This window comes from Cyclopterus lumpus, chromosome 3, assembly GCF_009769545.1.
Source record: "Cyclopterus lumpus isolate fCycLum1 chromosome 3, fCycLum1.pri, whole genome shotgun sequence".
NCBI classification, from domain to species: domain Eukaryota; kingdom Metazoa; phylum Chordata; class Actinopteri; order Perciformes; family Cyclopteridae; genus Cyclopterus; species Cyclopterus lumpus.
Window position 1 is genome coordinate 23,591,652 of NC_046968.1, and position 22,796 is coordinate 23,614,447.

Genomic DNA, 22,796 nt, shown 5'->3' on the forward strand with positions numbered 1-22,796 from the left:
GGCGCAACAACACAAACCCACACACACACAGAAAGACATTTACACACACAGCAATGTTGCGTGTTAAAATCAGAGCACACCAATGTGCGCTGCATATTAGATTTACAACATAAACAGAATGCACTCTGAACTCCAAAGTCATGCGCAGATATAATTTCCTCGACATTTATGGTGTGCAAACAGATGAGCGCATTGGGTTGAAGCGCTGAGAGCTGCAAGGAGAGCAACATGGAGGAGATGTTGACTGTGGACGTCTTCCAAAGCACACACACACACCAAAGGACTCACTCTCACACACACACACACACACACACACACACACGACCCACCAGTTTAACCGCTATTTGCAAGAAAGTGATTGCAACATATAGATCAATTGCTTGACGCAGTTTCAAGGGATGTTTTTTTGGCTTAGTATCTCATACTTTTGAGCCGTGCTAGTTATTGCTCATTACTCGTGATGAAAACGTAAGAAAAAAAGATGCAGATGGCACGCTGCTGTCTGAACTCAAAAGATCTGAGCTAATTACAAACTCTTTCATTTTTATCCTATGGATGATAAGATATGACAAGACTGCACGTTTTCTGTCATCTATAGTCTGTCACTGCGTGGCACTGTTGTTACCGCATGGTGAAAGGTTTGTTCTTCAGATAACAGCTCCTTTATTTAATTTTAAAGGCAAAGACGAGGGTGTGGTCTAAACCGCTTTTTCCAAAAAGCAATGTTTTGACATGTTCTCCTATTTCCATCAAATATATCATCACAATATATCATCCATTAGTCAAATACCAGTGAACGCCTTTATCTATGCACACTATATTATTAAACCCATAAAGCTGATGATAGCTAGCTTCAAAGGAGTTCACTCCGTGGGAAAGGGGAGGTGCTGTTTAACGACCTGACTTGGATCCACAGGATGGGGCGATCTGGCCGTTGGGGCAGGTGCACATGTTGGGTCTGGAGCAGAAACCATCTCCACATGAACTCCGACAGATCGCTGCAAAGGAGAACATGACACTCGGTCAAACAACATAACAAACTTCCTCTGTCAGGTGCGAGATAAAGTAACAGTCCAATGCTCACTTTAACGGTGCCAGCATGTGTCTTGATTGTGCGTGAGAGAACATTCGTGTTATGTATCTGTGGCTTGTCAGCCTGTCACCCTGCTGGTTTTAAATTTCAGGTTTGAGTTTCATTTGGTTCAACTTATGCCATGATCTAAACATCATACTGAACTCTCTTCTTTAATATTTCAAAACTAAAACAGACCACAGTCCAAATATGTCCGAAACCTTCCTTTTAACCTTCATCGCGGTTAAGTTATAGAAGCCCAATTGGCAACGGCATCGAGCAATTTTTCTTCTTTGAGTTTTGTTGCCATAAACGTGTACCAGTGTGTGTTTTCAGTGTGCGCTGGCTGTTTTCGCTCAGTTGTTCTGTTTCCCACAGATTGTTGTTGGCATGGTCCCCTGCACCCAGCTCCCATCAGGTAGAGTCCAGCTACTGACCCCTACTCCCTGAACCGCACTGCTTAACAATGTCATTAGAGCCACGACAGGCATCCGGCCAGCCGACCCGCCAGACTGCAATCACACAACTCTACAGCCCCTCAGACCTTCCTGTCTACTGAGGGGGGAGAGAGAGAGAGAGAGATACAGCGCGAGAGAGAGCGAGCGAGAGCGAGAGAGAAAGAGAGACAGAGAGAGACAGAACGAAAGCGAGGGGTGGGGAGGAAATACAAAGAGAAAAGAAACCACTGCCAGAATACCGGAGGAAATGGACCAAAATTAATGACCAATTCCCACTTGTTTTATGTCATGTTATTGACTTATTACGATCATTAACCCGACCAAACCGTTGCTAATGCAAACACCTTTAAATATTTCCTTTGTACCTGAGTTAAGTCCAATTAATAAGTGGCATTTTTTATTTAGGCAAGTGGACAATTATTTGGCATCATATATTAATTCAAAAAAAGATGATTCTACCTTTTGTCTTACATTATTGTTCTTATGAGTTATGGCTAATTCATTGATCTAATGATAATTTAAACTTGTATGTAGTTTTGAACAAGGAGACAGGTGAATAAGTAAGCTAACAGTTTGTTAGCTTACTTATTCACCTGTTAAAAACTTTGAACCATCTGAATGCAACAAAACTTCTAAAAGTTTGGCGGTATCATCAATTCATTATCTGAAAACTATTTTTTTATGACAAACTCACTAAATAAGTGCATTAACAAAGCAAAGTTGCATATTATTCCTGCAATATTAATTAGATAATGGTAAGACAAAAGATGTATTTATTTATTATGTGCTGCAAATCAATTAAAATAAAAGCCTGTTCTGCATGAGTTCCCATTTCTGTTTTTCTCCAACCAAGTAGAACTTTTAAAGCAAAGAGACATGCATTCACGTTGCAATCCAGGTGTGTAACACTCTGTTACCGGATGGCTCTGATCAAAAGCAGCAGGGTGCTGGAATCTGAACAGCCTGTGACGTTCATGAATAGCAACACATTCCACTTGATCTGAATTTAAGTCGATACAGGAATAATGGAGGCCATACTTACGAACAATGCACTGGTTTCCTCCGGTCAGAGTCTTCCAGCCTGGGCAGCAGTAGGCGTTGTTCCTTGAGCCACACACATTTGGTCTGAGGAAGACGCAGCATCAGAAGGTCAATAACCAAATATATATATGCCTTTGAGGGCTTTACAACCTGTCCACCAGGCAACACCCTCAGTCTTTAGTCTAGAAGCTCAGCGATTACTGATCCACATACTTTAACTAACACTGTTCCCCCTCTGCAGAATCATCAAACGCTAGCGGTAATAAGGACACTTCAACAGGATCAAACATCCGTCCTCACATGCTCACTATCGCTCAGAATTCCAGTGACGTTTGCAGGATTAGCAAGGCCCCTCCCATAATACTGAAATGATGTTCATGCGCACGTTTTCAAAGCCTACTTCATCGTAGGTGTTATGATTAGTGAGCCGCTCAATTAAAGATACCCTTCCTTTTTGGTCCTGAATAGGTAAATCTATGAAGTATTTCACAGAAAAAAAAGTTTTAAGACAATTTATACTGTATTATTTACCCCTGCAATGATCTAGTGACCCCTTAAATCTCAAACCCTATGTAGGGAACCACTGGACTGGTGTTAGGTGTGTGTGCTCCTCGCGGTGCTCTTGCTACTGTAGGGCGCGGCCTGGCATGCCGCATTTGGCACTTCCCAATTCAAAATATTGTCGGTGAGGAAAATATTATGCTTGCACAAGGTGTTTTAAGAAATTCGATGCACCTGTAAAAAAAAAAAAAAAAAGAAGAAGAAAAAAGAATTCCTTCTGACATGGAAGCGAACGTCTCGGCCATCCTGCCACCTACAGGTCCGTAACAGGTCTACTACATACGTGACTGTGGACGCTTTCACTGGGCGTGTATTGACCCCGGGGTCAGTGGATAAACTGCACAGTGTAACTCCAAACAGATCGAGGTGACCAATGAAACCTGGTGGATGTCTGGTAAGTCAGTGTGACACAGTGTGCAGCCTGAATGCACTTCCTTCCTCTGAACCCAGATGTTCTGAGAAATGAAGCCAAAGCACGTCAAATAAAAAGGCCTGTGGAGGATGCTCATTGAGCTGTCTACAGTATGACCTTCATCAGCTGTTTGCTGTCATCGCTGGACACACAAGTTCTTTATGTTCTTTTCTTTTCTCTCTCTTTCTCTCTGTCTCCGTACATACACACATACACACAACCTCTCCAGCAGTGACCCACTGTGTACAGCTGCAGATGTGATTTATCCACAACTGGGGTGTGGTGTTTTTGGCCAGAATTATTAGACTGTTGGTCTCTCCCCTTTTTTCTCTCTCTCTCTCTCTCTCTCTCTCTCTCTCTCTCTCTCTCTCTCTCTCTCTCTCTCTCTCTCTCTCTCTCTCTCTGCCACAGCCACACACGACCAATGGCCTCCTTTGTTTGCATGTAATTTATTATTGCATTCGGCAGGAATGTGATATGCTTGCCAGTATTTAATTACTCTGAACTTCCCATCACAGACAATGTCACTAATGGGTCTCAGCCAGCCTTCCTCAAAAAAAGTGTTGCTGACATTCAATGATCTTGAAAGAGTTCTATGTATGAAGAGCAGACACCTGCTCTAAAACACACATGAGGATGCTCATTTAAATATAAAAATAAAAACTGGCACACAGTGTTTGCAAAAATGTTCCAAAATCGGACTAGCGGGGATTATAATATAGTCACATTACCCTCTGAGGACGTCCGAGCCTCCCCTCCTCTTGGCCCTGGCGGTTCTGGAGTCGGTCTGCTTGGTCAGCGTCTCGCTGCGCTCGGTGTCCACCACCTCTGCAGCGTCTCCAAGCTCGGCGCAGAGCGACAGCAAGGCCACCAGAGCCACGGCCAACTGCAGCAGCCGTCCCCTACACGTACTGTCGGGCATATCCACTCTCATGTGCACACAGCTCCAGTGCTCGGAAAAATAAAAGTATCCTAAACTAGTTTTTCCCCAGCGCCGTCGACCTCTGCAGCCTGGAGTCAAAGCTGCAAAACAATAAACCCCCACCCCCCCAAAAAAATGTTTTTAAGTTGGAAAAAGTTTGAAAAAGACGCAGAGGAGAGATGCTGCGCACTAAAGAAAAACAGCTATCCTGCACTCTGAGAGGTGGCTGCTGTGATATGACTTCTACCATTAAACATATACATATATATTTCAGCTCAGAGTCGCAAAAGCATGCAGTGTAGAAATGATCATGTGCAAAATTGCGCACGAGCGAGTAGTTACTTTACCTTGTCCCCCGAACAGGAGATTCGCCTCAGACCCGACAGACTTCACCCTTTACTTTCAGGTACTGCTGAATTAAAGTTTAGAGAAAACTGCGGAGAAGAAGAAAAGTCACTCAAACCTTTCGCTGAGCTGCTATAAATAGATGCGCATTGTAGCTTCTGCAGTCTGCCCGTGCGCATCCAGTTGTGTGTTGACTCAGATAAGTTAGAGGAGCTGATGCATTCCAGAGGATGAGAATGTCAAAACTCACTGCGTCTCTCTCTCTCTCTCTCTCTCTCTCTCTCTCTCTCTCTCTCTCTCTCTCTCTCTCTCTCTCTCTCTCTCTCTCTCTCTCTCTCTCTCTCTCTCTCAGCAGAGCTCTTTCCTCATCCCTGCTCTGCTCAACTTTCCCCAAAACTTTTTTTTCTCTTCTCTTTCTTCGGCTGCTCTCGCGATACAAAAAAAATCGAGCGCAAAAAAAAGAAAAGCACAAGTTAAGGTCTGGACCACGAGCTTCGACTTTGAACATTAAAGTCAACTCATAGAAGTTTGGAGGAAGAAGACAGAACTTGTAATAAATTAATTTGTGTCAAATATAGATGATGAATAATCAGTTTTCTTCTTTTCTTTTTTTTTTACAATGCACCTGTTCACTCTTTACTGTAAAATGTGGCATGTGCCACCTCCGAACAGATAAAGGGTTAATAACTTGTAAAAACGGCTTTATTAATGTTGATAAACTATCAGTTTATTAATAAGAACTAAAGTCTCTTTGAAGTCTGCAGGTCTAAATGTTAAAAGGACAAATCAATTACTCTTTTGCTGTGGAAGGTTCTTCCTATAATTAAATAAGAGGACTACGTTTTAATCCTGCATCTCACTGGAGGAGAGAAACAACAGCAAATTGAAGCATTATTATTACAACTTATAAACCATTATAAATGAATAATTACTGTCAAAAACAGGTACCAGAGAAGGATGAAAGTGACTTCTCAACAGACAGACTTTAGTTCACAAAATCCCAACTATGAAAACGGTTTCAATCCTCTTCATCTAGTGTTGAATGATGTCCTGTACATATGTACACTGTGCATGCTGTGTCTTTTGAGGAATTTTGTCCAGTGCAGTGATAGTTTTCACACACACTGATTCATGTCTGCAGCCACACCCAGCAAATATAGAGTCCGCCTGGCTCCTCTCTCAAGTATGCTATCACTCCAAAGCCTCTTGACACTGTATATTCAACTACATTAGTTTCCACTATCAGCTTTTCCCCTTCTTTCTTCTCTTCATAATCATACACATTCTCCTTGCACACATGTTGGAACACCGCCTCGACCTGCACTTTATTCATATAGGTTGAGTTTGATTGAGTAGATTGAGTTGATTTAGCACATTCGATTACATGAAGTTACAAATATGACCACCGCAGAGCTTTGCAAGTGAAAGGCCGGAACGAAACATTGGATTTTCTGTTCCTGTTGACCCACTCCGCTGTGCCTCTGAACTTTTGAAAAATGGCGGTGACCTGCCTAAGCTGCTTCAACGGGCGTCTCACCGTGTGTGTAGTCATTCGTCTGGTGCATAGTAATATATATATATATTATTAGCTTGAACAACTTTTCTTTTCCATCCTCAGGTTGAGGCACGCATCTCCACTAGCCTCGCTGACATCTCCAGTTGGATGTTTGCCCACCACCTCAAACTTAGTCTCAACAATACTGCACTAAGTTTGTTTTTTTCCCCCCTTGGAAAGTCCCGCCCTCTGCGAGGCCTCTCCATCACTGCTGACAAGACCACGTTTCCTCCTGAACTGACTGCCAGGAGTCTTTGTCTGACTCCGGCAGCACCCACAGTGCAATCCTGCAAGTTTGCTAATTTTTTTCTTCTAATCACTGTCCTTAAAAATATCTTTATTTTCTCTGTTATGTCATGTTTGGGCTACTGCAGCTCTCTCTCTCTCTCTCTCTCTCTCTCTCTCTCTCTCACTGACAACCTCACAAAAACACTCCTTGTAAACCTCCCAACCACTCCACTAAAATATTGGAGGCGGCCCCATCTTCAGTTTCATAAATGTCTCAATCTACTCCCTTTGTAAACTCCCTTTCCTGTCTGTCCATGACCTTCTGTAAATAATTTGAAATGCTTAGGCTTTCTGCTTCCATACCTCCACGTCATGACTTTTTCTTGCCTTGCAGCTCTTCTGTGTCATCGCTTCACCAAGTCTCCACTCATCTTTCTGCCAGATGCATAGTGGAGGAAACAAATAGTGTACATTTTTATTTCAATAGGTGCAATGCTTTCTTGTTTATATATTCCAGATTGATATATATGCGTATGACGCACTACAGTACTTTACTAATAGGTATTGGATGCTCACTTTATTCGTGATAAACTGTCTCCTGACCTCCGTCATCTGTTGAATCACCTTATTATTAGTTTCAAAAATCACATTATGCATGTGTGACACCAGACTAAACTTTGATATAAACACAGGTGATCTTAAATAATGAGTCAACAGTCAGTTTGGGTCAAAATGCGATAAAAGGTTGATTTATTATAATCGGGAGCATCAATTCAAGAAGTTAAAAGTTGAAGTGTCTTTCTGCACCAATCAGATGCACTGGAAGTATGCCATCAGTAACTAAAACTACAAACAGGCAAACAAAAAGCAACACTTTAAACGATATGCCCACAATTCAACATGGGGACCTCTTAGTGCACCAGCCGGTCCTCGTGACCAGAGGCCCCCACCAGTATTAAAACAAGATAACCCTTTAAATAAGAAATATAGTATATCGACTAAAACACGAGAAGTAAATCATATACAATGAACAATGTTAGGGAAACGACAACCAGCACTTTGCCTTGTCACTGCCACTTCTGCACAACCTGAGGAAGCACATGCACGAGAGTGATCACAGGAGCGGAAAGGAAGCTGACACACCTGTGCTTCATGAGCCTCTTAAACGTTGAGGTGCTGGGTCCTAGTGTCCCCCTCTCCTTAAGTGTTAGCATGAAAATATACTTCCATAAAAACACTCATTATGCAGAATGGCTCATTTCAGAATAATGTATATTACATAATTGAATTAAAATGATTAATTCATTAATGGGTTCATCATTTTATTGTTGCAGCTGGTTAAGGCGGGACACATTTGAATGACTTTATATGTTGCAGGGTATAGTACGTTTCCCCGTTTCTCTTATTTTATCTTGATGTATAACAATACATCATATTTTATTTGCTGATTATATTGTCTGCTTCTAGAATTTCTAGCAACTAAAGTCATCAACTTTTGCACTTTTAGGAAGAAAAGTGCAATATTTCCCTCGTAATTATAGCGGCGCAGAAGTATAAAGTAGCAAAAATGTTGGCAAACTCAAGTAAAGTCAGTTCAAGTGCAATACCAGTTAGAGAGGATGGAGTTTCTTTCTTATTTAGTGTCAAAGAACAGAGGATGTCGCGTGCTGATTGTAAAGCCCCTGATATGTACTTGGCTTTCCACCACTGCCATCACCTGTTATTCATAAATTCACATCACCAAGAATCTAAATCAGAAACTACTACACGTATGTGTCAAACAACATTCATTCAAGATTCATGTCAAACCTCCATCGTTATACACACTGTAGCACCTGGCCATCAAGAACAGTCTCTTATAGGTGACCTTTATGATCTATGACAAAGGCAATGCAGGAACACATTTACACAGCTGGACAAGCACATTTTTTTCAAACAAACTTTAACATTGTTATTGACTCAAAGCCCATGTTAACCACCGAGGTTTGGAGTAATTAATCGCAATTACAGATCACCTTCTCCTATTTCTTCTCTCTACTGAATCCATTCCCTCCCCTTTTCCCTATTATCTTGTCACTGAAGTATTATTCGAGGCTCAACATCCCTGGGCTTCACAATTATGAAAGCAATATAATAACGGAATAGCTGGGGAGTATAAGGTCGGTGAAATAAGGATGTAAATGAGAGCTGAAACTTATCTTTCTATTGGACGGGTTGTAAGATAAGAACAATTAATTGCAGTAAATGGTATGTACGAGTTGATAGATGAGACAAAGATCCAGAGGAAAGGAGAAAAGGTCTTGAGTCAAGGAATGAGCGAGTCTGGGGGAGAGGCAGAGGGCAGAAGTGGCCACTGTTGATTGGTTTGTTTTGACAGTAAGACAGCCTCTCCCTGGTCGTCTTGGAGCCTCGACTCTCTCTCTCTCTCGCTCTCTCTCTCTCTGAGCGTGTAGCTGAGATCAACCTCTGAAACATAAGCGTGGCCTTGGTGTGAGGAGCCGAGATGAGGCTGAATGGCTGTGTGCTCGAGCGTAAAGTGGTCTCATGTTGGTGGGGGTCAGAGAACGCTCACCGGCTTTGACACCTGCGACGTCGTCCATTGACGTGCTTCCATTGCAGATGTTCCTTCAGCCAGCTGTGGAAAGAAACTCAGTACATTCACCCAAGTGCTGTGTACTTAAAGGGACAGTTTCACATTTAGGGAAATATGCATATTCGCATTCTTGCTGTAAGTTGTCTGTGGAGAAAATAACACAAACACCTTATCATGTAAACACAAAAGTAAGCCTCGGAAACAGCAATGGAGTTGAATTAACGCCAATGTGTATTTAAAATTAAATATTATAAAATACGTATGTTGATAGCATGCCATTTATATAGTATACTGTATATGAACAAGGTATTACCTCCTCAGTATGTTTAATTGAAGCTCATTTGCTTGTGGATATGGATGACAATGCAGAGACACCGTCACGAAAGACAAGCATATACTCAAACACACACACACACACACACACACACACACACACACACACAACCCATACTGTTAGGGTGACCTCAGAGCTGAGCGTACTGCAGGATTGTTTGTCATCAACAAGACCTCGTAAGGGAGAAAACTGATGCCCAGCAGAGCAGGGTTGCCCTCTGCTCTTCCTCAACACAGAGGAGGTGTCATTTACAGTAAGACGCCACCTCCCCCACCCCACCCTCTCCTTCTCCACCCCGCCCACCTTCTGTGTCTCACCCCATCCTTTCTTCGGTTAATCCCCTTAATGTTAGCAACTGAGCGTGGGTTTCATTTTGGGGAATGTTTACTCCACTGGCCTGAAATGGCTGAACTAAAAAGCCTGAAATAGCAAGACCATAAAGAGGTTGGATAAACATTTTTTTTAAGAACGTCGTCTGGTTGTTTCTGTGAATATTTCAATACCAAACACTAGGTAACTAACTTATTGTCATCTAATAATAACACAACTCGTGCACTTTAATGTTCAGCACGACAGAAGCGCATTTTTCTCCGGCTACGTCACAAATATTGCTTCACCAACTCCTTTTCTGTGTTTCATGTGTTTCATATATCCCAGGGCAGTTTTTAATAGCTTAGATTGAGCTTGTATCTCACTGTGCTGCGAGCGGTAACTGCAGCGAGACTTTCTCACACTGTGTGTTGTCTTTGGCTGCGGCGGCTACGGTTCATTTCCTTTTGTCTTCTGCAGCACAACTGCTGCCAATATTCATGTGAAATATTTCAAGAAAATGAGCTGCAGTAGAAATAAGTCTCCTCCTCTCTCTCTCTCTCTCACACACACACATTCTCACTCTCTCTGTACGTGTACGTGTGTGTGTGGGTGTGTGTGTGTGCGTGCGTGTGTGCATGGGGTTATAAGTATAACCCCATTGCTGGAGTTGAATTTTTTGTCATGAGAATAATGTAATGATAGAATTCTATCAACAGTCTGGGCTTGGCCGTCGATTATCACATATGGTCTCCTTCCCTAACTCTGATGCACACATGTACACGCGTGCGCACACACACACACACCTACACGCACACTCTCGCATACAGTGCACTGCTGGAGTACAAAATCACCACAAAATAACTCTGAGGAATCCCCTTTTGCCTCCAAATGGATCACTTTCCTTGTGTGTATAGGCGGTGCTTGGACTCATTTCCCTGAAAAAATTGTTTTACCAGACGAAGAGAATAGAATTTTTCGGGTGATAAAAAGTTGTAATTGGTGCCTTTCATGGTGAGGAGGATACCTCTTTTAAGCAATGGTTATGAGGAAGAGGAGGAGGAGAAGGAGATGAGGGGGAACAGGGTATGACAGTATGAGTCATCTCTAAGTGTCCTGGGAGCAGAGTTTAATAGCTGGTGTACTCACCCTGGATGTTTTTCGTCCGTGCTCTGCCTCTGGCGTCATCCCTGATTGAGAAAACAGGACATTGCATTAGCACACCCCCCATGGATCGACAAAAGTAGCGAGAAAGCCCCTTCAAATCCCAGATATTCAATCTCAGCAATAAACACTCTGCTCGTATAAACACCCAGGAGTGTGTGCACGTTCCTTTGTGTGTGTGTGTGTGTGTGTGTGTGTGTGTGTGTGTGTGTGTGTGTGTGTGTGTGTAGGGAGCTTCATACGAACCCAATGCACAACTAGAAGGGACTTTAAAAGAATAGGTTGACAATTTTAGAAATATGCTTATCTGTGTTCTTGAATTAGATAAGAATATCAATATCACTCTCATGTCTGTCTGTTAAATATAAAGCTACAGACAGCAGCTGCTTATCTTATTTTATCTTGGCTTAAAGCTTAGCTTTTTATCTTAAAGACAGGAACTAGGGGGAAACAGCTAGCCTCTGTCCAAAGTGACAAAATCCACCCTCCAAAACCTCTAACAATCACTAGTTAACTTAGTTAACTTAAGTTAACCTAAGATAAATATGTCTTGGCTGTAGCTTCATACTTAATGGTAAAATATGAGATTGGTATCCATCTTCTCATCTAACTCTCAGCAAAAAAAAGAAAATGCGGAACTACTGCCTTTAAGGAAGACTACTCGTGAGGTAATTCCTTGTCGAAATACACTTGCTCTGCAATAAAAACTACAGTTTGCAGTTACAAAATATATATTCATACACAACGCTGTTACTTTAAGGTGATTTTTGGAGGTTGTAGTTTATGATATTGAATTGTAACATATGATAAGGTGTTTGTGGGATTCTGTCCACACGCTGTGTTAGAACACATACAGATGTATTCAGGGTCTGTCCCCTGCGGAGCACCGTGGATAGTATTTTTGGCCTGAGCCATCCATCCAGGCTGGTCTAGCCGCCCACTTATCTCCCCTCCACATGTGATTTATGCAGAGTCAGTGTTCCCCCACACGAATCTGACCATCTTAGGGATGGAAAACATTCCCTGTTGAGTTTTCCCGCCAGGAGTTCGCCCTCACCATCTGTAAGAGACACTTAGCACAGATGTAGAGACCCATAAACACACTCTATGCAAATAGACACATCGAGGAATACACTAATATACACACACTACTCCAGTATTAATGGGATGACTTTATGCTAAGGCATAAATACTTTCTTGTAAAAAAGAAAAGGGAGAGCAGAAGAGGAGGTGAGGAGGTATACAGACAAAGGGGTTTTCAACAGAGATACTGCAGATGAAAAGAAGGCAGTGATGGAAAAGAGAATTTAACCGTTGGGTTCAGAAGACAAAGGCTTCATCATTGTTTGGGCCCGACTACCGTACGAGTAAAAACAAGACTAAGACTCTACAGCAACGCTAGCGGCTCTGTGAGGTTGAGCTAAATGCTAACTTCAGCATAATCATCTATATATGCTTTCTAGTTGTATATGTAATATGGGTGAACAGGTATATATTCCATCTGTTTGACAAAAAGTCTAAAAAATATGAAGTGTTGCCCAAACAAGTGATGCTAATGTAAGGAGTCAAAGTAATGTTAACGCCATTCAAAGATAGGAAACAAATCATATCCGTTCATCACAGCCTGGGTCTCTGAGACCCCAAAAAAATCATCTTTACAAGCAAAATCTCATGAAATTAAGAAAAGTAATGCAGGTATCAACGTGATAACAACAATATTAAGTGTGTTTTTCTGAGCTGCTAAAGATGCCCCGGGTTCTCTCGGAAAAAAACACAATCAAAAAGTCTCAGCAAAAAGGCAAAGATTCACTGAATCATCCCTAGAATCAAAGTTTTGATCCCAGCCTCTGCTCCAAATCCAAGGGAGAAGTGTGCGCTGCCGGCCAAAGCATGAGGGAACGGCGCAGGAATGGAGAGCGAAAAGAGATCTACGTTGCCTTCTGTTGTTGGCCAACAGAAAAGTCCTGATTCGAGGCTCCCACAGCTGCCTACTGCCTCGTGCAAGAATCCTGGAATCCCCCACCCCCTCATCATCACCATGTCACACACACACACAGTCGTGTTTTCATGACTTTTGGGGACATTACATCGACTTACATTCATTTTCTGGAGACTTAACCAAACCTTACCTAAACCTGAACTTAAACCAAGCCCGTCACCCTAAAATGTAATGACCTACCTTATGTTTTCAAGCCAAGTGGCCGATAAGCATTGCTCCTAGAACACACACACACACACACACACACACACACACCCTTGCACACAGTCATACACATGGAGCAGAAGCTAATGGCATGAACTGACATTGACCTAGTTTCCAAAGGGGTAGTGATAAAGAGAGAGTGGAAAGATGAAGATTTGGAAGAGGTAAAGAAACTTCAGGGCATGTTGTGCTTGAGGACACAGTGTGTTGTGCACGTGTGTGTGCGTGTGTGCCTTGTGTGCGTGTGTGTGTGTGTGTTTGCTCAGAAAGGCCTGCCAGCAGTGCACACACCCATCGGAGCTTCAGGGATGAGCCGTCATGCTAAGCCAGGGTAGAGGGCTGAGGCCTGAGTGTCGAGGGAGGTAAAAGTTCAACGAGAGCGCTGCTGAGGAGTGAGGCGATCGCTGTGGGGGTTACACACACACACACACACACACACACACACACACACACACACACTCATCTCGTCTGCGGCCAACAGCAACTTACTGTATACTCATTTAACATTCGGGCTCACTCCTCGGCACAGCTTGCCCTCACCTGGATCCTGACTTGTGGAAACAGGAAACGGAACCAGAGAACCCAAAAACTGTCCGGTCTCTTTATTTGTGTGCACTTGTTTGCGCACCTCACATGACTCCCTCGTCTGCGGAGTAACATACGTGTGGACGTTGGCGTGCCGGTAACTGCTGCAACGCGGCCCCAGTCAGTGGCCAAGTCTTGTCTGGTTTCCTCCCAGATCTGAACTCTGTGTGACTCTGATAACATTGAAACAAGGAACAATTTCATGCTCGCGTACTCTGGGCGCTTTTTTAGGACTTTAATTGTTCCATTAAGGCGCTTCAGGGCCTGGGAATGCTTTGTCATAGGCACGACGTGTGTGTTTGTGTGTAAAGTTAATGCCCTCGGGATCATCAGCACTCAAGTTTATTCTATAAAGGAATTCAAAGAGTTCCGGCTTTTTAATGCTCGGGATCTGAACCAAAGACACAGAACCTGAAGATTACACTGAATGTTTATCATTTCCTGTTTCAGAGTCATGTCATGTCACTGCCTCGGTTCAAGGAATGTGAACACATGGACGAACACATGCACACACAACTTGTGGTTGCATATTAAGATAACTACCGACTGTAGTTTCAGCTGCAGACTCTTCATTTCTTCTGTCAGAGATAACTCATGTGTAATAATGTTTACATTTATTACCATTGCTGATGACTTTATTAGTAATGTTTTTATTATATCAGTAAGTTATATATATATATAACATTACAGGTGAACAGAGTGGTCACATAGTAGAGGCTACTGATGATTTAGTCCTTGTTTAAATCATTTAAAAAGTTACAGATATTGTTATTATATATGATATTGTGAGGGCAACTAACGATTATCAAGTCCACTTATTCAAATTGCTTTTGTTTGTCTGACCACAAGTTCAAAACCCAAATATATTCAGCCTACGATAATATAATTTTTCTTTTTTTATTCTAGCAAATATTTATACTTTTCCTTTTCTGTCAACTCATCAATTATTTACGAATCATTTCGGCTCGAATTGTTATTTTTTAATGCATTATATATAATAGTATTTTAAATATTGTATTAAGTTACAGTTACTATAGTACATAGTAAATTTAAAGAAAAATGTAAAGTAAAATTGTTATCCACAGTGACAAATAATTGTTTAATCCGTTTGATAAATACCCCCCAAATAAACAAATTAGACCATTTCAAAATGGAGGTTTGAATAAATCTCAAAGGTAAAAATGACTTTTATGTTGTGATTTTATAGCCTAAATGTTTAAGGCCTGTGTTGACTAGAATAATGACGATCTCTCTGAGCTCATCTGAATTTATTGCATTTCACAAAAGGTGGCAGAAACAGAAGAAACTATGCTAATATCTACTTCATATATTCAGGAAATCACATTGAAATCAAAAATAAATGATAATGATAATCAGTATAGTTTCTCTTGTGTTGCTTTTCATGAAAAATCCCTCGAAAAGTGGCCCAGTTTATGTTCCTCCCAAAACTCCTTATAAGATAACGCCACACAGGTTGCCAGCTGCTGTTTTGACATGAATAAGGGGTCAGAGGTCAAACGGTGATCTCACAGTTTTGACAACATGTGGTCATCATCAGGCCTCACACATCTGCAAGAATGGCATCACACGCCGGGTCATCGCTGCTCTCGGTGAGTTGTTTTGGGCGAGGTTCGTGTGACTCAGAAAAAAGTCCAGAGAGACGTAATCGAAGCAGGAAAATCACTTAACTTGGTTGAACAAAAATCACCAAATTTCACACTGAGGATAGCTTTCATGTTAATATATCATAGTTATGTCAGATTGTTGCTTTTCCGAGAGACACTTTCAATGTCTGTTTATATACCGACTGAATCAGATAAGATGCAGATATAATCGATCATATTTAACTAGTGCATAAAGTGTGTAGAAAAGGGCAGCGATAGCTTTTCAAGTGAATTCATTTCCTGCTCTTTTTTTATTTATTTTTTATTTAACAAAACGAGATAAGCCCTCTTTTTTGACGCCCCCGAAAGCTCGGGATTGTGGGAAGTTATGCGAGATCTGTGATTACATTTGACAAGAGTTATCTGAACCGTAAAAAAGCACTTGAAGTGATGTTTTCCTTTCGATACCCTATAATAATAATAATGCATTTAATTTATATAGCGCTTTTCGTGATACTCAGACACTTTACATAACGTAATTATAACATTCTAAAAGCTACAAAAAAATAAAAATAAGAATAACTAAAATTGCAGGTAAAACAAATAGGGACCTATCAGTGTTCGTATCGGCCTGTAGCAGAGCGGCTTGTTTCCCCATCAGCTGCCGGTGGTTCCCTGATCTCAGCCGAACTGAGGGTGATTAATGTGGGCGAGACCCTCCGAACCTCTCGAGAGGACGATGAGGGCCACAGCCCAGAAAACAGTCAGCTGCATACTTTTAGCACACAGTCATCTTTCACTTCACCGAAAAGTGACAGGCTTGAAAAGCTGTGAGAAGTGTTGCAGCGACTATTATAGGCCGTTTACTACTTCACTTTACGAGCGTGTCATTTTCACGTCTCACACATCTCGTCATAAAAAACACCGGAATAAAGAAAAAAAAATGCAGGATGACGCTGTAGTTTAAAATCAGTGGTTTGAGCATATGTGCATAATCGGATCATATATTTCATTCACGAATATTTTATAAGATCAACGGAGAAATGCAAATGTTTTGTAGATTTCTTTTTCTTTTTATCTAGCCAGAGAATATTTGACCAATCAATAAAACATATTTTGGTACACGCTGAAGGGAATGAGCTTCATTTGTAAAGGCTGAGAGCGCCATCTTGTGGTTTAATTAATCCAGGCAGGTAAAAAAAAAAAGAGTACTTGATTATTTTTCCGGGTGGGGGGGCTCCAGTGAAGTAGCTGAAGTCATCGTAAGATCTTTATGAAGGAATATTTTTTTAAAAACATGTCGTTTCAGTTTGTAACCATGAGCATGTGAAAGTTATGAGGCAAATATATTTAAAACTCACAATTAGATTAGAGCATTTCAAATAACATCCTGGAATATAAAATACAAACATGTGGTGTGTGTGTGTGTGTGTGGTTGTTCGAGGATGGGATTTAACGCTGGTGTTGATTTTCTGTTTCTGTCATTTCTACATGAAAAGTAAATTCCTATCTACTAAAAAGTTTGCATATTTTGACTTAGATTGGACGACATTATTGTCAGATATCTGTGATTTATGTCATGAGCAAACACACAAACAAACAAAAGGTGTTAATGTTACAGAATTGTCTTTACTGTGCTTTTACTCCAGCTCCCTCTCATTTCATAGCTAGCTCAATATCATTTGCTCTTTTATTAAATCCCAAAATACATATACATATTAGAAAACAGACCAAAACAAGTGTTATAACTGATTTCATTACCTCAGGGACACTTGAATAGCCTTCATGTCAATCATGTCTTCTCTTTTTTTCAGCAGGTTTTCTTCTTCTTTACTTTATTTTGTAAACCATGTCACCCTGCCAGCAAGAAATGATCAGTGGTGTAAGTACCTAAGTTATCCTAAGTGAGTTAAGCTGCTGTCTGCTACTTTGCTTTAGTATTTCCAACCATATTCTGCCTACATTCAGTTGTTTAACTGTTCACATGACAGATACGTGTTACTCATCATACAAAACATTGACGTTAATGTTAACACTTGAAGAACTTTTTCTAATAATAGTAGCTAGGTACTTTTATTGAAGTGACATTTGGTGTGCACGTGTCTACAAAAGTAGAGTCCCACGCGAATATAAAAAAAAAAATATATATTAAATTCAATCAACTCTTCCTCTTCTTTGTGCATCACGTCGCGATGAACACTGTTGGAATCTACAGGAAATAGACTCCGCCAAAATAAGACAGCAAATTACACCTGTATGTATCACGGGTAAATACAACTTAATCACAATTAAAAAATGAAATAATCCTAAAAAAAACGATATATGTACAACTTCCCTCGAGCCTGAAATGGTTCTGTAAGATGAAGGAGCCGCACAGCACATAACTGAAAGTGGGAAATGTCCTCAGACTAATGTTAATGTATTGACCGGCCATGTGTAACCCTTAAAATATATGTTGGCTGCAGTATGAAATATATAACTTCATCAATGTTTTTGCTTTTATTTCATCGGCAGAAATGAAATCCAGATATTAAATAACTATATGCGATGTCTGAAAGGTTCATATTTATGAGGTCTTTACAGAGAAAGAAAACGATGACATTAAAGTTAAACTGTTCAATGTTTTCTCTAAAACAGCTTAACTTGTTAAACGTTACCCTGTTAAGTACCGATAGTTGTGTTTTGGGGTTTCTTACCAGCTAAACTAGTGTTGTATTTCCTCAATTTAATAATATATAGCTTCATGTTGTAATTATGTCAATAATATATAAAAAGGTGTTTTCAAGCAAGTTATATATATATAATATATATATATATATATATATATATATATATATATATATATATATATATATATATATATATACAGTCCAAAGGGGGTAAGAAGACACAAAGACATAAAGCTGTGTTTTTGTGGTTAGAGGATTAACAAGAAAGATGCAGTGATCCATTCTGTAGAAGAACTGACTATGTATTTGATTACATTATTGGTAACAAAAAACAATACTATTTGCATTTTTGCCATCTTATCTAAAAAATTAAACTGCAAATCCGTTTCTGTAGAATCTGTTTACGAAGAGCATTTAAATTATTTATACAGAATGGAACAAATAAGTGGAACTCAAAAGTCAAGCATGGGAAATGGGGACACGAAGCAATAACAAATCAAAACGAATGAACAAAAGACCAATTTAGCGGGTCAAAAAAATTATTCTGAAAGCCTGCCAAACATTCTGGTAATTTCCTCCCGACACCAGTGATTGTGCTTAGACTTTGAGTAAACACAAGGCTAATTCAGCCGGAGAGAGACGGGATGTTCTGCAGGTCAGCAGCTGTTGTCAACACGGGGTGAGGCACCGTGTGCACAAGAGTGAGAGCTTACTCAAATGTTAAGAAACTAATCACTGCACATATACAGTACGTGCACTCAGTAATGTATCACATGTTGACAGGATCCGGTTTGGTTTAAAATGATAATGTAGCTAAAAGTGCTCAAAGGCTTAAAGTGTGTCTTCTTGCTTGTGCCTCAGCTCTAAAACCGTTGAGAACCACTGCAGCAGGCTGTATGCATGCTCTGAATGTGTGTGCGTGTGCGTGCGTGTGTGTGTTAGTGTCTTTGTAGGATTGGCTGTCTCAGACACAGCTCACTGCTTCCAGAGACGATGGGCATCTGGTTCTCCATGTGGAATCGCACCAGGTGACCAACACTCAGGAACACCTGATCGCGGGTTCGCACCTGGTTACACAACAAACACAGACACGGTTAAAACATTAAAGCCCGCTGCCATGTGGCTCTCCGCATGCTTTGTGTGTTTGAAATCTCACCTGCCCATGTGGGTCCACCAGCAGGAGGTGGCGCACGGTGGCTCCCTCCATCCCGCTGAGTACAAACTGACCAGAGGCGGAGCTGCTCTCTCTGACCAGAAAATCCCCGCTACAGGTGAGAAGCGACTCCGCCTGCTCCCTTCCTAATCTGGGATGGAGGACAGACACAACTGAGAAAGGTATACATCAGGAGGTAATTAGTGAAGGACAGGGATGTTGATTACCTACCTGCCGTGGAACCAGACTTCCTCCTGGATCAGGTCCTGGATCCGTGTCTCCGAGAAAGGAACGCACTGTTCAGCACTGATCTCAGATACGACTGGGTCTGATGAAGAAACAATAGAGGAAGAATATCCATAAGGATGGGTTGCTCCAATCAGATAATATCATATATATAATATGTATTACCTATGCTGTTGTACCAAATCTATACACTTGGTGTTAATAGGGTTAGTTCTAAACCTTTCTTAAAGTCTAATCGTACTTGGAAACTACTTTCAGATCAGCTCCAGTTTGCAAAACTCAGATATTTTAATAGAGAAAATGGCAGATTCAACCCTGTTGAGTTTCATAACCATTCTGCATGTTTAAGTCACTGCAGCATCAGCAAAGATGCTGCATTAAGGTTGACTTACTTATCAGGTTTTCATTCAAATTACGCAGCACAGATTGATTTGATCTGGTTTAATGTTAAACAATGTTTACTTGAAATACAATGAACCCTACTTTTGGTTTTAACTGCACTTTCTCGTCCACATAGAAACACAAAGTAGTGGTTACATACAAACACATTGCAGTTTAGTATTTTACCTGCAGGTGGAGCTGGAGCTTCTTCTGTGATGGAGCAATTCTCATACAGCGAAAGAGGCTGAGACGAACAAACCTGCAACAGATGAGTCATACAGACGAGATCGGTGCGTGTGCATGTGTGCACGCAGAAGCAGTGATGACATAAAGGTTCGAGACATGTGCTCGTGACCGGAAAGTGGCAGACTTAATTCCCCAGACGAGCACAATAACTCTGGGAAGTTATTACCAATAACTGAGGTGTCCTTGAACAAGCCCAACTGCTTCTGCAGATGAAATGACATAATTCATCTCTTTTCACGTATAAAATGATCTTTTGGGTGTCATAAAAGAAAGCTTTCTTCAAAGTAAGCAGTCTATTACTGAAATGTACAGTGACGCGTATAAAAACCACTGTAACATTTACAACTCCACTGCTGCGGAGGAAATTAAGAGTGGGCTATAATACAATAAACTGTGTATGCACACATGCAATCACTTCATGTCACAAGCAGAACAAGAACAAGAATGATTGGCATCAACCAAATGGCGTTAGCTCATATTTGACCACAAAATCATCTTACTTGTTTCTGAAGCTTTCGACCATATTTAATGGCCTTCCTCAGTGGATGGAGTTAATAAGTCATTCTGTAAGTATAATATCATATATAGTCTATGCTTATATGATATAATGTTAATACATGATATGATTATTATGCATGGATAATAAAGTATATAGTCTATGCTTATATGATATCATTATCATGTTAAATCCTTTAATCATGAGAGAATTACTAAACCATCTCCATGACAACAGAATGACTTAATATACTGAGGAGGACCAGGAGATGTGGTTGAAAGCTTTAGAACAAAGTTGGACTTGTTGTTGTTCTAGTCTCCCTGCAGCTGACTAAATGTTCATGTTAATGTCACCCCCAACATGTCAGGATCCGGTTTGCTCTCCTCGCTGGTGATCCGCAGGTTCTCTATTCCACCAGCAGGGGGCGTCTTTCCGGGGATCACGTTGTAGTAGTCCCGGTGCTCGCGGGCTTTACCGTCCCGCGTGGCCTTCTGGTCCGTTATCGTCTCCTCTGCGCTCCATTTGTGACACACCCTCACTGCCGACCTGCAGAGAGTCACATGACGTCACATCACGGTGACCTGCCTGAGACTTCACTTCTGTTACTATCATGCACAACACACACACACCCTCACTGCCGACCTGCAGAGAGTCACATGACGTCACATCACGGTGACCTGCCTGAGACTTCACTTCTGTTACTATCATGCACAACACACACACACCCTCACTGCCGACCTGCAGAGAGTCACATGACGTCACATCACGGTGACCTGCCTGAGACTTCACTTCTGTTACTATCATGCACAACACACACACACCCTCACTGCCGACCTGCAGAGAGTCACATGACGTCACATCACGGTGACCTGCCTGAGACTTCACTTCTGTTACTATCATGCACAACACACACACACCCTCACTGCCGACCTGCAGAGAGTCACATGACGTCACATCACGGTGACCTGCCTGAGACTTCACTTCTGTTACTATCATGCACAACACACACACACCCTCACTGCCGACCTGCAGAGAGTCACATGACGTCACATCACGGTGACCTGCCTGAGACTTCACTTCTGTTACTATCATGCACAACACACACACACACACACACACACACACACACACACACACACACACACACACACACACACACACACACACACACACACACACACACACACACACACACACACACACACACACACACACACACACACACACACACACACACACACACACACACACACACACGCAGAGTCACATGACATCACAGTGACGTGCCTGAGACTTCACTTCTGTTACTATCATGCACACACACACGCACACACTCAAATCATATGGATTTTTTCATTACTGATTAATCTGCCAATATTTTCTCAGATTGATTGATTAATCAAACAAAGAAAAATATAAAATGTCAACATTGGAGTAGCAGGTACGAGCAAATGTTTGGCTTGAAAGAAAATATCTCAAATGAGAGTAAAATCCTACTCGATTATCAAAAATGTCATAAAAAGAGGGCCCAAGAATAAGGGCCCTCTGGATCAAACTCTAAAATAACTATATTGAAAAAGACAGAGAAAATAATGATTGGCTAAATTGCACTGAAATACACAATAAACACACCAACAAGGACAACCTGGGATTGCTGGAGAGCAGCGATGGCGTGTGGTTGAGAAGTTGTCGGAAACGAGTCTCGAAGGCCTGACCGATGCTGTTGATGACCTCACCGGCACGACCCCTCGGACACTCCAGGATGTGACATGCTGTCAGGGAGAGAGAGGGGGGGGAGGAGAGGGAGTGGGAGAGAGAGGGATGGGGGAGGGAGAGAGAGAGAGAGAAAGAGAGAGAGAGGGAGGGATGGGGGAGAGAGAGAGAGAAAGGGGAAGAGGAAGGGAGAGAGGGGGAGAGATCAAGAGAGAGACATGTCTTTATCCATAATAATGACAGTTTAAAGGTTGTCTGTTTACACAATAAAGGTCGTAATACAGAGCTCATCATAATGTGAAATTAAACTGCTCTACCTCTCTGATTGACGAGGTCCTTGGCAACATAAGCGATGTAATCAGCCATGTCCTGCAAACAATTAGGGAGAAAGATTATAACAAGAAAACTATGAAAGCCTTGTTGAACACTGTGGCCACAGATGGCAACTGAAGTAGCAAGCGTGTTAAATTGAGTAATGTGCCATTTATTACCCCAAAATTCCACTT

General features: G+C 41.4%; 2 protein-coding genes across 2 annotated transcripts in view; both read right to left on the minus strand.

The window, feature by feature from the left end:
• The window catches only part of fbn1 (fibrillin 1), a 54,562-nt gene extending 49,479 nt beyond the window's left edge, over window positions 1-5,083 (minus strand). The window contains exons 1-4 of the mRNA XM_034525577.1: window positions 4,814-5,083; window positions 4,276-4,567; window positions 2,573-2,655; window positions 900-998 (exon numbers count right to left, since the gene is read on the minus strand). Of these exons, the coding sequence (XP_034381468.1) occupies window positions 900-998; window positions 2,573-2,655; window positions 4,276-4,478 (385 nt within the window). The 5' untranslated portion in view covers window positions 4,479-4,567; window positions 4,814-5,083. The remainder of the gene's footprint in view (window positions 1-899; window positions 999-2,572; window positions 2,656-4,275; window positions 4,568-4,813) is intronic.
• Window positions 5,084-18,255: 13,172 nt separating this feature from the next.
• The window catches only part of LOC117747334 (SHC-transforming protein 4-like), an 11,596-nt gene continuing 7,055 nt past the window's right edge, over window positions 18,256-22,796 (minus strand). The window contains exons 8-14 of the mRNA XM_034556553.1: window positions 22,608-22,659; window positions 22,223-22,349; window positions 20,931-21,123; window positions 20,022-20,094; window positions 19,440-19,536; window positions 19,212-19,359; window positions 18,256-19,122 (exon numbers count right to left, since the gene is read on the minus strand). Of these exons, the coding sequence (XP_034412444.1) occupies window positions 18,994-19,122; window positions 19,212-19,359; window positions 19,440-19,536; window positions 20,022-20,094; window positions 20,931-21,123; window positions 22,223-22,349; window positions 22,608-22,659 (819 nt within the window). The 3' untranslated portion in view covers window positions 18,256-18,993. The remainder of the gene's footprint in view (window positions 19,123-19,211; window positions 19,360-19,439; window positions 19,537-20,021; window positions 20,095-20,930; window positions 21,124-22,222; window positions 22,350-22,607; window positions 22,660-22,796) is intronic.